Source organism: Suricata suricatta, chromosome 9, assembly GCF_006229205.1.
Source record: "Suricata suricatta isolate VVHF042 chromosome 9, meerkat_22Aug2017_6uvM2_HiC, whole genome shotgun sequence".
NCBI classification, from domain to species: Eukaryota; Metazoa; Chordata; class Mammalia; order Carnivora; family Herpestidae; genus Suricata; species Suricata suricatta.
Genome location: NC_043708.1, coordinates 110,206,225 through 110,221,206, shown reverse-complemented (window position 1 = coordinate 110,221,206; position 14,982 = coordinate 110,206,225). Strand labels below are relative to the sequence as shown.

Here is a 14,982-nt window from a genome sequence, read left to right as displayed (position 1 = left end):
AAGGGGAGGACCCGCCTCCAGAAAGGAAGTGAGACAGAGCGGAGGGGCGGTTCTAGGGGTGGAGAGGCCGACTTGTTGGATTTGAAGACACGCCCAGAGCCGGAGGAAGGATGGGGAGGAGAGGAATAGAGGATTGGCATACTTGAGGTTAAAGGGAATGTAGCAGAGCTGAGCTGGAAAGGAAGCCCCGCTCTCCCTAGGCTTTGAGGGAGGGCTGGGAGGGAGGCACAGAGATGAGCCACAGGGGGCCCTGCTTTGGGAGAACCCTAGGTCTAGTAGAAGAGTGGTTACCCAAACAGAGCAAGACAGCAAGGAGAGAGCAAATCAGCTTTTGGCCGAAGGAGAAGCGTGCCAGCTCCCAGCTGGTGAGGGGAGAAAGCACAACTTTTCACCGGGCCAAGGGCCCTGGCTTCAAACATCAAACCAACCCAACCACTGTGCTAACTGCTGTGTACAATTCTGTGCTCAGTTCCAGCTTGCAGACTAGGAATGGTGATAGGACCTTGCTCTTGTAAAGCTTATCATTTAAAGTGGGGGGGGGGGGGGAGGAATGGCTGGGAGATCCAATTTTCCAGGGACCGTGTGAGGCCTCAGGGGCCAACCCTACCCTCCAGCCTGATCAGTACCCGCCAGGGCTTTAGAATCAGGCCATCAAACTAGGAAAAGCCAAAGATGGTGAGCAGCATCTGCAGAAGGGATGTGGAAGGGACCTGGCTATGGCTGGGGTGTGAGGGGCCTGAGGAGGCAGGACTGGCATGTGGCTGAGACAAGGAAAGTTTTATTAATTTCTTTGCTCACTTTTTTTAATGTTTATTTATTTTTGTGAGAGAGAGACAGAGTGTGAGTGGGGGAAGGCCAGAAAGAGAGAGACACACACAGAATCTGAAGCAGGGTCCAGGCTCTGAGCTGTCAGTGCAGAGCTTGATGCAGTGCTGGAATCCATGAACCACGAGATGGTGACCTGAGCTGAAGTTGAATGCTTAACCAACTGAGCCACCCAGGCACCCCCTTTTTGCTTACTTTGAAAGACATCCTGCTCAAACACCATATTGAAAATCAATGCTTCATGGAGTAAATTCACCCTTTGCATTTAGATTTTCCCAAGCTATGGAGTGGCAAGTTACCTCTGGATCAAGGGGTGTCCTCTGTGATGCTCTGGAGGGCCTGCCCTGGGATGATGCTCTATGCTATCCCCTCCTTCCTTGCTCTGCTGAACTCCCTGAGGTCTGCACATGAGATTTCTCTTTTTGTGCCCAAGTTCGGGCCCTCCTTGGGGGCTCCAGCTTGACCACAATGAGCCAGCTATGGCTTCATTAAACAAGTAAGTCTGAGATCCATTCTGTGCCAAGCATGCTTAATGTAAGAACACGAGTCTAAACCAAACAGACGCCATGACAGGCTTTAAGTTTCCCCTCTGAACTAGAAGGCCTAAGTTTCAGTTTCCCCAAAACTATCAGGCAGTTACACATTGCCTAGAGCAGGAGAGACCACCTTGGGGTATCCAATCAGGAAAGGCCAGCTACCTCTCCCCACATTCCTTAAGGTGAGGCCTGCAGATGGGAACTTTAGATAGGACCCTTTTACCTAATGTTAAAGTTAACCCGTTAGTCGCCGAACAAGACCTTGGGCTCGCTCTGTAATTGGTTAATTTCAAAACTACTCTAAATATTGTGACTGGGTCCCACCAAAAGTAACGAACGCTCTGAACAATACGTATGGTTAAAGTTGCTGCCAATACTGTTGTACCATTATGATTGGATCACTGTACCTATGTTACAGTTTCTTGTAACTCCCCTTTCCCAAACCCCATATAAACCCTACTCAGCCCTTGTTCGGGGCTCTCAGCATGGATCCACTGCACTGGTGAAGTCTGTGAGCCTGAATTTAAAGCCTGCAATAAAGCCCTTTGCCTTTGCATGCGTGCTTTGGTCTCCTTGGTGGTCTCTGGACGTTGAGGATACTGCATTTTGGGCATTACAGTGGGGAGGGACACAAGGAGGAATAATTTGCTGACCAGAACCTGAAGAAGCCCTAATTCTAGATAAGACACCCCACACACCCACACACGCTGCCACCCCAGTATGTGAGTTTGCAGCGGGAGTGCTGAGAAGGCTGGTAGCATTTCTTGATTCTGGAGAAAATCCGGCTTCTGAAAACCCACTCGCCAAGCTCATCTGACCTTCTGTTCCTTTTCCAGAGCCAGGCTGGGGGAGCAGGGAGGCAGGGCTCCAGCGGGTTCGGTCCTCCCATCGCAGGGGGCGCTGTGCAACAGCCGGAACCGGGCCGAGCTAGCTGCCTCCTGCGCCGCGGCCTGTGAAACCGGAAGCGCGGCCGGCCGGGGGCGGGCTTGGGGAGCTGTCGGTTGCTCTCCCCCGGCACCGTGCCGCGCGGGGGCGCGGGGTGCACCCCAGTCAGAGGCCATGCTCGGCAGGTCCGGGTACCGGGCCCTGCCCTTGGGTGACTTTGACCGTTTCCAGCAGTCGAGCTTCGGCTTCCTGGGCTCGCAGAAGGGCTGCTTGTCCCCGGAGCGGGGCGGCGTGGGGCCGGGGGCCGGTGAGTGGCCGCCCAGCACAGCGGACCCGGGGCGCGGACCGGCCGGCACCCTCTGGAGTCAGCGGTCTGGCGCCCTTGCACCCTAAGAGGAGGCACCGAGAGTGGCTCCGATGTGGAGAAGGGCCTGGACCGGTCGCTGTGATGCTAGCGCTCCTCCGCCCTCCCTAGGGCTGCTGGGCTGTTGCCCCGGAGCTCTCTTATCTTCTAACAGGCCTCACCCCCTCGTTTCTCCTCTCGGCTCTTAGTTAAGTCTGGGAAGGGATTTCAAATACCCGTTTTGATCAGAAAGAACCCAGGGTCTAGGCATAGGAGGTCACCAGCGCGCTAAGGGCACTTGGCCGCAGAGAAATGGCAGCGTCTTCAACCCAGTGACTACTTCTGCATGCCCAGAGCTAAAACACCTACCTGTTTCCTGGTGGATAGCGACAGGAGACAAACGCAGGCCTTCGGCTGCCTGTTGGGTCAGCTTTGGTCCTCTCTTGCTCCGAGCTTCAGTGGCTCCCCGTGCCGGATCCCACATGCCTCAGTCCGACAACCAAACCTTTCTCTAACGATAGCTGACCCTATCCAAGGGTATCTTTCCTGCGGCGGCCACAGGGGTCAGAGCCAGGCAGTATCCTGGGGCCGCCGCAGGAGAGACCTGAGGGCATGGTGTTCCTGGGAGGACCGAGCAGAGGCTCTTGTCTGCCTCCGGTCCAGCCTTGGGAAGGGAAGGAGAGCAGAGGATAATCATCCTAGATTCTGATGCTTTCACAGCTCCGCTTTCATTATGGACTCTTGGTTCTCCAGGGGCCAGGACCTCTGTCTCAGATAAACCTGTCTTCCTAGTTCCCACCTCCCATCTGAAGCTGCTTCAAGTGAAACATCCAGTCGTTCTTCGGCCATTAGAGGGTGTGAACTGTGAGCCAGAGAAGAACATCTTCCCTGTCATCCATGTTGACCCATTAATGCTTTATCCCTTTAGGCTAAAGTATTATCTCTGAAAGGATGCCTCTGAAAGCACTCTTCTGTGGCTGATGGTAGAGGAGGAATGTTTTATACCACCTGCAATTCCGTTCAACCCAGCACTGGTGTGTAGAGATGCCCAGGGGCTCCTGGCTCTGTGGTACACGTGGAAGGCACTCTGTATCAGATAACCAGTGAGGAGAGCATCCCGTGGACTGGCTTCTCACATCTAATGGCTGTTGCCTAGCAGAGCCTGGGCCATGTGGGAGTGGGACTCGATGGATTAGTTTTGATCTGTGGGAGGAGGGAACACCCTTAACTTGCGTCTAGTTCAGGATATGAGAGTAGTACTAGGCAAGGAGGCAATTGATAGCCCTGAAAAGGAAAGAGCCGATGAAGGGGGTGGGGGTAGGGGGGAGGTGGGCAAAAGGTACCCTTGACCAAGTTCATTCAGCCTGCTGCTATCCTACCAGAACCAGTTGGCGTTCCTTGACTGCCTCTGCTCTCCTGTCCCCAGATGCACCTCAGAGCTGGCCTTCCTACCTCTGCCATGGCCTCATCAGTTTCCTGGGGTTCTTGCTGCTGCTGATCACCTTTCCTGTTTCTGGCTGGTTTGCCTTGAAGGTAAGGCTGGCCAAGTCACCCTCAGGGTGGTTGGGGCACACCAAAAGCTCTGGCATTGTTGGATGAATTCCCCATCCTCGGTCCATTCCCCTAAATATCACATTATCACACCCTGATGAAATGGGCTAGCCATGGATTGTTCATTTGCATCTTTCAGATGAGGAAACGGAGGCCCAGACTTGCCCAAAGTCATACTAGGAGCCAGTAGATGGTCAACAAGCCTTCCCAAATTCCCAAGTCCTGGGGTCTGGACACTGGCTTTATGGTACATGTGTATATCTTGGCCATATCTTTCTTTCTTTGGGTTAGGCCAAAATTTGAAATGAAATACACTCACCTTGGTCCAGCAGGTAATGAATAATAGGAATACAGGTCTGGTTTTCAACAAGGGCTGGTGCAAAGGGGAAAAAGATGAACTACAGTTAAGGATCGCCTCTGAGAGCTGCAGTGAAAGTGCAAGCCCAGGAAGGTGTGGCCCTAGGCAATGGTCAACTTTTCTAGAAAGCCTTTGGTTTTGGTGTGGTCTGGGAGGAAGCCTTAAAAGGTCCTAGATCCTAGTCCTAAAACTGCCACTGAAACAAATACTATGTGACCTTGGGCAAGTCACTTTGCTTCTCTGGGCCTGCATTTCTCAATTGGGAAGTATTTACTTCTAAAATTGGTAAAGCCCTTTGCTTGGGGTTGGAATCATTCAGAACTACATTCACATCTTGCCTGTTTCACTCAGGGGCTCTGAGATTTTTGAGTAAGTCATTTAACCTCTCAGAGCCTTGGTTTTTTCTTCTAAAAAGATCTAAGGCTAACTGACACCAGCTGAAGCAAGAGAGAGAGAGGGTAATGGGGGGAACCCTGCCAGCCACTGTTGCCTGCCTAGGCTCAGCATTTTCACGCCTCTCCATCGCCCCCATGAACAGATCGTGCCCACGTATGAGCGGATGATTGTGTTTCGACTGGGCCGGATCCGCACCCCTCAGGGGCCTGGCATGATTCTGCTCCTGCCCTTCATTGACTCCTTTCAGCGGGTGGATTTGAGGACACGAGCTTTCAATGTCCCCCCCTGCAAGGTGAGGGGCTTCTTGGCTCCCCTGGACAGAGGGGTGGGGGCTTGTGCAGAGTGTATTGTGGGAGCCGGTACCTTGGTATATGAGTAACCATCAGGGGTGGGGTGGGGGATGTGACCAGAACGTCGAGGATGGGGGCTGGGAGGACACCTTTGCTTCATGTACCTAACCCCATGTACTCTCCCTTGAGGAGCTAAGTACTGGGCGGGTGGGTCAGGCTTCGTGGTCTCAGTGGGCCTGACTTCCCAGCAGCACCAACCCCTTGAGTGTCTCCTCTTTCACGCCACCCCTCCCCCCTCATAGCTGGCTTCTAAGGACGGAGCTGTGCTATCTGTGGGGGCCGACGTCCAGTTCCGCATCTGGGACCCCGTACTATCTGTGATGACTGTGAAGGACCTGAACACAGCCACACGCATGACGGCCCAGAATGCCATGACGAAGGCCCTACTCAAGAGGCCTCTGCGGGAGATCCAGATGGAGAAGCTCAAGATCAGCGACCAGCTCCTGGTAGGCAGCTCCTCACACGGTAGAGGTCAGTGGTGGGCATCTGGGCCTGGCTCTGCCCACCAGGGCACTTGGAGTAAAGCGGCAGATTGCTCTGGGCCTCAGTTTACCATGTGTCCTAACTTTTGAAGAGCCAGTGGTCTGGGTGGAACAGAAGATGGGCGCAGATCATAGTGGTCCTGGGCGAGCCGTCTTAGAGAGGCAAAGAGGAGGGGAGTGGCCCGCCAGATTCCTGGGCCCTGCCTCACCGCTGGGCTTCTGCCCTGCCCTGCAGGCATGGCCCTGAGCACACAGCCTCACAGGCGGGCCTCCTGCTAGACACCTTCTGGGTAATTCCGGGCTCATGTGCACCATGTGCATCTTGGGGCCCTTGTGTTCCTTGTTCAGGACAGAACAGAGGGACACAGGGACCTTTTCCTGACCTCTTCTCCATGTGTGAGTAATGATCTACCCCAAAATTCCCCTCATGTCCTTGCTGTGACAAGATGGGGCGGAAGTGAATACACATTTAGCACCATGTCCCCTGCTCCCCATGCTCACCTTGTGCTTTGTCCTGTGTCCCAGTGGACCGTGGATGAGGTCTCCCCTTGTTCCCCTGGACTCTGTTTTTCCCCCAGGGACCTGGGGGGAGAGGACAGGAGGGGTGATGCCAGTCCCTTCAGGAGGTAAATCAACCATGTGAGTGAAACTCCACAGGAAATCCTACTGTGACGGTGACCATAGCACTCATGTGCAGAGCATTTTCTAGTTTACAGGCCCCTTTGCCTGCCCAAGCGTAGCTCTGCTTTACCTTTTGCTGCAAGAGGGCTGATTATCACTGTTTTATTTCAGAGAGAGGACACTAAAAGCTCAGAAGCTATTAAAATTTTTTTTTTAATGTTTATTTATTTTTGAGACTGGGACAGGATGTGAGTGGGGGAGGGGCAGGGAGAGGGAGACTCAGAATCTGAAGCAGGCTCCAGGCTCCGAGCTGTCAGCACAGAGCCCAATGCGGGGCTGGAACCCACAGACTGTGAGATCATGACTTGAGCCAAAGTCAGACACTTAACCAACTGAGCTGCCCAGGTGCCCGGGGCTCAGAAACTATTTGAGACTTTGTCTAAGAGTCATGGTCAAGGGCAGAGCTGGCCTAGAGCCAGATCACCTGCCCTCCCACCCCCCACCCCTCCATCCAGTGCTCCATCTTCTACAGTTGATAACACTTTTTATTTATGAAACCATGTTCCATTTTAATGTGCTTTTCAGAGAAGAAAACTGATCTCTGTCATTGCTGTCAGGAGTGAGGTAGGGGAAGAAACCAGAAAGCCAGGCATGTTGTGCAACACAGCTGAAGAGAGGCAGTTTGAGGGAGTCAGTTCCACACCAGGATGTTAGTCATTTAGGGCTTGTTGCCCAGCATGAGTTGGCGCCTGGTAGGGTAGGGTCGGGTCAGGGCCTGTGGTTAAAACAAAATCCCAAGAAATCTGGCATGCCTCCCTAAAGCCCTGGTCAGCTGTACGTGTCTTATTCCCACACGCCTTTTTGCCTACTTCTCCCCTGGAGGGGTGCACACTCCCCACTGTCCCTTGCAGCCCACCCTTAGCTGCTCATTCCCTCTTCCTGCAGGCCGGGTGCTCCCCCTTCACCGCCCACCCTGCCCCATGTCCCTCTGCTGCAGCCTCGCCTCTTGCTCCTGGGGGGTGGGGGCAGCAGCTGCAGGATAAGGGTCCTTTCAGTGCCTCCAGTGTCACCCCTTCTACCTCCTCTACCTCCTCACTGCCAGCTTCCTTGGAGACTCCGCCCTCCAGGGCGGTGCTCTGGGCCCAGGGCTCCCTCCTGCCTCCTCTAGTCCGCCCTCCTCTCCTTTGCCTGTGGGCAAAGGCTCTGCTGCCACCCAGCTCCTACTGGCTACCACCTGCCACTCTCCTGCCCTTCAGCAGCCTGTCCTCAGTTTAGGCCTCCTCCAGGCTCCTATGACAGATAGCAATGTGACCTCTCTCCTGCTAGCTCTGGGGGGTGCTATGCTCCCTTCACCTGGCGGCAGCCTTTCACTCTAGGGACCCTCTCACTCTCAGACCCTCCCCTAGCCACCCCCCAATCTGTGTGTCCATCTGTGCTTGCTGTCTCGGGGGGCACCCACACTCACCATCCACGCAGGAACCCACACCGGAAACCTGACTCCTCGCTGCCTGCCCTCATTGCACATCCAGGAAGCCACCAGCTTTACTGGTTGTTCCTCTGGTGTCTGGCTGTAGCTTTCTATAGTTTACAGGGTTGTGCTCTGGCCTCTGTGTATCTTGGCTTCCAGCCATCTCTCTGCCTGATGCCAGATCCAAATCATTTCTGCCTGCAGTTTGAAACTATGTCTTACCTGGGACTCCCATGCCTGCACCTTCAGCCCCCTACACTCCAGTGTCCACACAGCAGCCCAGTGGGTCTCCCGACGAGCAAGGCTGTCACCTCCCTGCTAAACTCCTCTCTGGGCTCCTTGTGTGTCAGAGTAAATGCAAGTGAACCAGAACCGATCCACCCCGAGCCCTCAGCTGTCTCCGGTGTCCCAGCCCACACCTGACGCTCTGGCTCCCTGGACCTACAGTTACTCGCACCTCCCTGAACATTCCCAGTTCTCCCGTCCGGGCTTCAGCACATGCTGTTCCCGGACCCATTTCTAATGTGGGGGAGAGGGGTTCCCACACACACACCACCAAGCAATTTTTAGACACCAGTAGAGTGTCCAAGAATTCAGCTCAATTCTGACACTATCTACTGGGAGACGACATCATCAGATCCCCTGGGTTGAGGGCTCAGTCCCACAAGACTGCCCCCTACGCCCCACTAAAGATGCCAGTCATAAGCTCCAGGCTGTTACCGATGCTTCTGACCAGCCAGCTACGGACCGAGGTTCTGTTTTCTTCTGCTAGAGCGGCTCCCAGAACTCTGGGAGACACTTACTGTTCCCCAGTTTATTAAAAGATAGGATAAAAGGTGTGAATCAACAGCCAAAGAGACACACACAGCGAGGCCTGGGGAAGGGGCACGGAGCTGCCACGCCCTCCCCAGACACTGCACTCTCCCCACCCCCCTGGTGTTCACCAGCTCTGGAAGCCAGGCCTCTTGAGGCTTGGATGTGCACCAGCCTGGCAGCCAGCCCCCACCTTTGGGTGGAGTCCAAAATCACCCTTGCTATCAGAACCAGAGACACCTTTATCACTTTTCTCACAGGCAGTTCCAACGGTTGTAGGAGCTGGGAGCCAGGAACGGACCCAATGCATAGAAGTGTAGTTTGACGATTTAAATGATCAAATGTGTATTTCATATAACAACGCAGACCTTTCCCTTAGGCCCTGCCACTGGCCTAACTCCTCTCTTCCCAGCATCCATGCTCCCTCCCTCGACCTCCAGGAGGTCAGGCCCTCTCCCAGTTACTCACCACTGGCTGCACAGGGCTGAGTTGCTCTGGCCCTTGGCCCTCGGCCTTCGTGCCCTGGAGGGAGCTTGTCCCACAGGGACTTGTCCCAGGAGGCTGTGGTGCCTCCAGCCCAAAGAAGGTGCCCCTAGAAATTCTTGCTAATTTAATTGCATTTCTCCCCACTCTGTTTTCCAGCTGGAAATCAACGATGTAACCAGGGCCTGGGGGCTGGAGGTGGACCGAGTGGAACTGGCAGTGGAGGCTGTGCTCCAGCCCCCCCAGGACAGCCCAGCGGGGCCCAGCTTGGACAGCACCCTCCAGCAGCTGGCCCTCCACTTCCTGGGAGGAGGCCTGTCCTCAGGGGCAGGAGGGGCCCCACCCCCAGGGCCAGGTGAGGAGCCTGGGGCAAGAACTGGGAGGCGCTCAGCTTGGTGTCCTGCATGGGCTCCGCTTTGCCATTTGTCCCCCCTACCTGAGCTCAGCCCCCGTGCGCAGTGTACCCCTGCCCAGCTGCTTAGCCAGCCCCACTCTGAAGCGGACCAGAGCTAAGCAGCAAGAAGAGCCCAGGTATCTCAGTGTGTAGAGGCCTTTGGGAGCCTCCATGGGAGGAAATGACAGCACCCGGGAAAGAATTTTACTCAGGCCTAGAAACAGTAGCCTAGAAACAAGGTCAAGGGGGTAAGGCTGAAAAAGTAAGGGGCTGCTTCTTAGCAGAGGAGGAAGTTGAACTGAGGCCTGAAGGGCATGTAAGAGGAAACTGCCACGAGAGGTACAGAGGTCACAGTGATCCTGACCTTGGCAGCACACTGACTCTTCTCTCTGCCTCCTCCCCCACCCTGTTGGCCACCCCCAGCAGACGCCGTGGAGATGGTGAGCGAAGTTGAGCCGCCTGCCCCTCCCGGTGGTTCTGGGCCCAGCCTGAAGCAGCCAGTGGCTGAGGGGCTGCTGACTGCCCTGCAGCCCTTCCTGTCGGAGGCCCTGGTCGGCCAGATCGGGGCCTGCTACCAGCTCAACGTCCTCCTGCCCAGCGGTGCCCAGAGCACCTACTTCCTCGACCTCACCACAGGTGCCACCGCTGTCCCCGCCCTCTCCTTCACACCCTCTTCTGCCCCGTGGTCCTTTTTCAAGTTGCCCCCTGCTCCCGCCAGCAGTTTCGTCAGGGGCCCAGACACCATGTGCAGACGGTGACTGTCCAGACCTTTCTCCCTGCCCTGTCCTCATCAGCAGGACAACCTAGACAGCTGAGCTCCCTCCACCAGGAGCCGCACACAGAGTGCAAGCCTCCTGCACGCCAGGCTCTAGGCCGAGCACTTGCCGTGAATTATCTCGCCCACTTCTCACCTCGAGCCTCTGATTTCTGGATGATCATCATCCCCGTTTCACCAATTTAGAAGCTAAAGCCCTGAGTGGTCTCACAGCTAATAGGACTTGAACCAGGGAATTAGAACCCGAACATTTAACTGCTATTTTCCCCTCCTCCCAGTGGGACATGCTAACCCTGTCTCCCCCTGCTGCATAGTTGTCTTCCTACTAACACTCAGTTTTCTTTCCCCACACAGGGCACGGGAGGGTAGGACACGGGGTGCCTGACGGCATCCCTGATGTGGTGGTGGAGATGGCTGAGGCGGACCTGCGGGCCCTTCTGTGCAGGGAGCTGCGGCCCCTGGGAGCCTACATGAGTGGGCGGCTAAAGGTGAAGGGTGACCTGGCCGTGGCCATGAAGCTGGAGGCTGTCCTCAGGGCCCTGAAGTAGCAGCCTTGGCTGACTGTCCATAGCCCAGCTCCGAGTCTGGCATCAAGCCAGGGAGGCATCTTGGAGGAGGAGGCACCGGGGCCACACCTTGGATTGCTGAAGCCCTGAGAAGTTTCAGCCCCAGCCGGGAGCCAACGAATGGAGGCTGGCACGCACCAGAGGCTGGGAGAGACTAAGTCAGGCCGCCCTGCCTTTCTCCCCTCCAGTGGTTCTCTGGACAAGCCTTTGCCCACCCTAGTCTGCTGGGCGCCCAGCCCTGAGCTGAGTACAGTGTGATGACTAGAGAGCCCGGCCTGCCTCGCTCTGCTGGCTCCCTGACCGGAGAGGCAGGGCCCCTGGAAACAGTCTGCCCACAACTGGTCGGGTCCCCTTGTGAGGGAGCAGAGTGTGTGGCTCAGGTCCAGCTCCAGAGTGGGGATCAGAGAGGCTGAGTCAGGGAGAAGGAAGGCCGCCGTCAGGAGGCCACTGCAGGGCAGGGATTTGGGGATCGGGCTGGGCCCAGGCTAGTGGGTGGTGGGGATGGGAAAGTGTGGGGCCTGCTCTGCCGCCGGCCCTGCTCCTGAAGATGTCTTTGAGTCGTGACTAACGGGCCAGCGCCGTCTTGCATGCCTGACGGGCTGGGGCCCAGGGCAGCATGTCGGAGAGCCCTGCTGTTGCCGCGCTTTTTACCAGCGGTTTGCAAACCACCAATAAATGTGCTGTTTACAATGTGCTGGAGAGAAGTGGAGGCACCAGGGTGGGCTGGGGTGGGGGGTCCCTGAGGTCATGTCCCTCCGGCCCCCTCTCCCGGCAAGTATGAGGGTTTGGAGGCTGACACACCCTCAAGATACACTTGAACCACCCACAGTTTCCCTTCCTGCCAAGGGTTTCAGAGCCCCTGGGGCAGGTGCTGGGCCCTCTATTCCTCTTTAGGGTAGAAGTTTGCCAGAGAAGAGAGGGAATGTGTGTGTCAGAGCTGCTGCCGCCAGCGACCTCCTGAGGGGCCGGGTGGGGGCTCTGATCACATTCAGGAGCCACTGTCAGCTCCCCATCCTGTTACACCCAGGGCACTCTTTCTCCATCAGCAGAAAGGAAGGAAACAGAAGGAACTGGGCCTGGAGGCCTGGCCCCAGCTTCAGCCCTGGGAGCCCAGCCCGGCTTTCTGCTCCAGTGGTCCAGCCCAAACCCCAGGGACCCCAGGGAAGGGGACTTTTACTTCTTCAGCCCTAAGAGATGAATCTCACTTCCTGGAAAGCATTAAAAAAAAAAAAAAAGAAAAAAAAGCCACAGAAACCGGGACCTCTGCTTTTGAGAAGCAGCCTTGGGTTTGTCCTCTGGCACCAGGCCTCTCCCCTCGGGCCCCCACCCCCAGCTCCCTGGCACCAGGCTCCGTCCGGTTTCCTCATTTCCTATCAGTGCCTGCCTTTCCCTCCTGTAAGTCCTCCCAGCATACCCTGCATGGCCTGCTGGTTCAGGGTTTAGCTACAGGGCCCTGTCCTGGAGAGCCAGAGCCCCAGGCGGCTGCCCCTGCTCTGCTGCTGTCCCCTCACCTGCAGGCCACCCTGCTAGCCAGGGCCCTCTGTTCAGAAGCCTTCCCTCCAATGCTTCCTGTCCCGGCCAGCCACCCTTCTGCCTCTCCTGAGGCCTAGTGGGGCATAGTCCTCTGCTCTGGACTGGGCCCCCTCTCCACCTTGGGGCAGTCACCATGGCCCTTCCGCACCATGTCACTGTTCCTTGCAAAAGTGCCCACTCTCCTTCCACGAGCTTCACAAGTGAGCTATGTATCTGTTCCTTCCACCACAACTGCCACAGTGTGCCAAGAGTTCAAGGAGAAGCCCAGGCATCTCCCTCGGGAGAAATGAAACTCAGATTTTCTCTGTGGGTGTGGGAGGATCAACAAAACTTTTACAGGAAGTAGAAGCTTTCAGATGTCTAAGTGGAGGGTAAGGCCTGCCATTCATTCCCCTGTTGACCGGAACTCATTCCTTGGCCAGCGTAGCACTCCAGGAAAGGGAGCCCACAGGTTCAAGGACCGCTGGGCTGCAGAGGGCTGAGAAGGCCTTGCAGTCCCCCGTCCCCAGGGGAAGATAAGGGGCACTTAAGTGAGGAGGAAGGATGTGAGGAGGGAGGGAGAGGGTGTTGGTCAGGGGAGGCTTCCCTGAGGAGGTGGTGCCCTTGCAGCCCACAGGGCAGGGATGAGAGAAGAGAAGAGATGGGGGCAGAGCATTCCACAGAGGGGAGAGCGCCTCTGGTTTGGGGAACCAGAACCTAAAGTATGGGGGGGTGCAGGGATTTGGGGGGGGATAAAAATAGTGACACTGTACCAAATATGTCCCTGTACTGGACTAGACACTTGCTATATATCATTTTCCCCTTCAAAATGGCCTGTGAATAATGATAATTAAAATACTTATGTCGACATATTATTTTGATGTTATTTTCAAAATAAGTAAATTTTGAATAGCTAATATGGTCCTGTTCAAAAATTATTTTAAGTTTCTTTAACTTTTTTTTTAATAGCGATTGTGAGCAGGACAGGGGGCAGAGGGAGAGAGAGTATCTTAAACAGGCTTCACGCTCAGTGCAGAGTCTGATGCAGGGCTCGATCCAACAACTCTGGGATCATGACCTGAGTCGGACGCTCAACCGGCTGAGCTACCCAGGCACCTCAAAATTTTTTTAAGGATTCAAAAGGCATACTATTAAAATGATCTCGCATACTCCTGACTCTGTCCATGTATTTCCCACACCTTCCTCCTGGTACTAAGTTCTTCGTTATTTTTCTAGAAGGTTTTTTTTTAATGCATATAATACCAGACTATCCAAATATATAACCTCTAGATTTATTTATTTATTTATTTATTTATTTATTTATTTATTTATTTCAGATAGAGAATCCAAGAGGGGGAGAGAGAGAGAGAGAGAGAGAGAGAGAGAGAGAGAGAGAGAATCTCAAGCAGGCTCCACACTGAGCTTGGAGCCCAGTGCAGGGCTCTATCCCGCAACCCTGTGATCATGTCCTGAGCCGAAATCAAGAGTCAGACACTCAACCGGCTGAACCACTCAGGTGCCCCTCTGGATTTTCAAAATACAAATGGCAACATCAAATATAATGATCCTTCATTCACTTAACATTACACCTTAAGGATCTTCTCATAATAGCACACACAGACTTTTCCCACTGGGTTTTGTAGTTACGTAGCATTCCATCATACAGATGTATCATAATTTATTTAACCTGTCTGCATCAATGGACATTTAGATTATTTTTTGTGTTTTGCTGTTCCCAACAATGTTGTGGTAATAATCTTTAACATAAGCTATTTTGCTTATGGTTGAGTTTATCTTTCATATAAAATCCCAGAAGGGAAATTGCCAGGCCAAAGCATTTGTAGTTTAACAAATATTGACCAATTGCCCTTGCTAGGGGTTATTTTAATTTACACTCCCATCACTAGTGATGAAGTGTGCTTTTCCTCATAACCATGACAACACAGTGTATTATTAAACTTTTGGATTTTTTAAAAACAATCTGGTTAAGTGAAAAATTGCATCTCAGTGTAGGGTTTTTATTATTGTTCAATTGTTTATTGTTCTTTAACTTGGATTTTCAGTCCCAGCAAAAGCACAGGATTTTTGGTATCTTTCTCCAGCAATTACTTAAAAAAAAGCATAATATAATGAAATGTGCTCATTTAAAATGTAGTGCTTGATGTGTTTCGACAACTGTGAACACCGTGTAACCCTCAGCCAACACAATCAAGATCTAGAACATTTCCATCAACTGACAAATTCCCCTATGCCCCTTTCCCCTATCCCTTTCTTGGGCCACCACGGATCTGCTTTTCTACTGTGATGGATTAAATTCCACTTTTCTAGGGGAGCCTGGGTGGCTCAGTCTGCTGAGCATCTGACTTCAGCTCAGGTCATGATTTTATGGTTCATGAACTCAAGCCCCCCATCAGCCTCTGTGCTGACAGCTCAGAGTCTGGAGCCTGCTTCGGATTCTGTCTCTCTCTTTCCCCCTTCCCTCCTTGTTCTCTGTCTCTGTCTCTATCTCTCTCTCAAAAATAAATGAACATTTAAAAAAATGTAAAAAAATAAATTCCATTTTTCTAGAACTTCATACAAAATGGAATCACATAGTACGTCCCCTTTCGTGTCTGGCTTCTTTG

General features: G+C 53.8%; 1 protein-coding gene across 5 annotated transcripts; it reads left to right on the top strand.

Annotated features, from left to right (window-relative positions):
• The first annotated feature begins 2,320 nt into the window (after nt 1–2,320).
• On the top strand, nt 2,321–11,540 carry STOML1 (stomatin like 1). 5 transcript variants are annotated; one of them, XM_029951879.1, is made up of 8 exons: nt 2,474–2,553; nt 3,518–3,623; nt 4,016–4,122; nt 5,037–5,186; nt 5,487–5,690; nt 9,271–9,466; nt 9,929–10,141; nt 10,635–11,540. In XM_029951879.1, the coding sequence occupies exons 2-8, from the start codon at nt 3,584–3,586 to the stop codon at nt 10,826–10,828; spliced, it is 1,104 nt and encodes a 367-aa protein (XP_029807739.1). In that variant the 5' UTR covers nt 2,474–2,553; nt 3,518–3,583; the 3' UTR covers nt 10,829–11,540. The 5 variants fall into 5 exon arrangements, with proteins under 5 accessions (XP_029807741.1, XP_029807738.1, XP_029807737.1 ...); XM_029951881.1 differs by lacking the exons at nt 2,474–2,553; nt 3,518–3,623 and adding an exon at nt 2,321–2,431; XM_029951878.1 differs by lacking the exon at nt 3,518–3,623 and having other exon boundaries at nt 2,339–2,553; nt 9,932–10,141.
• The last annotated feature ends 3,442 nt before the right edge of the window (nt 11,541–14,982 follow it).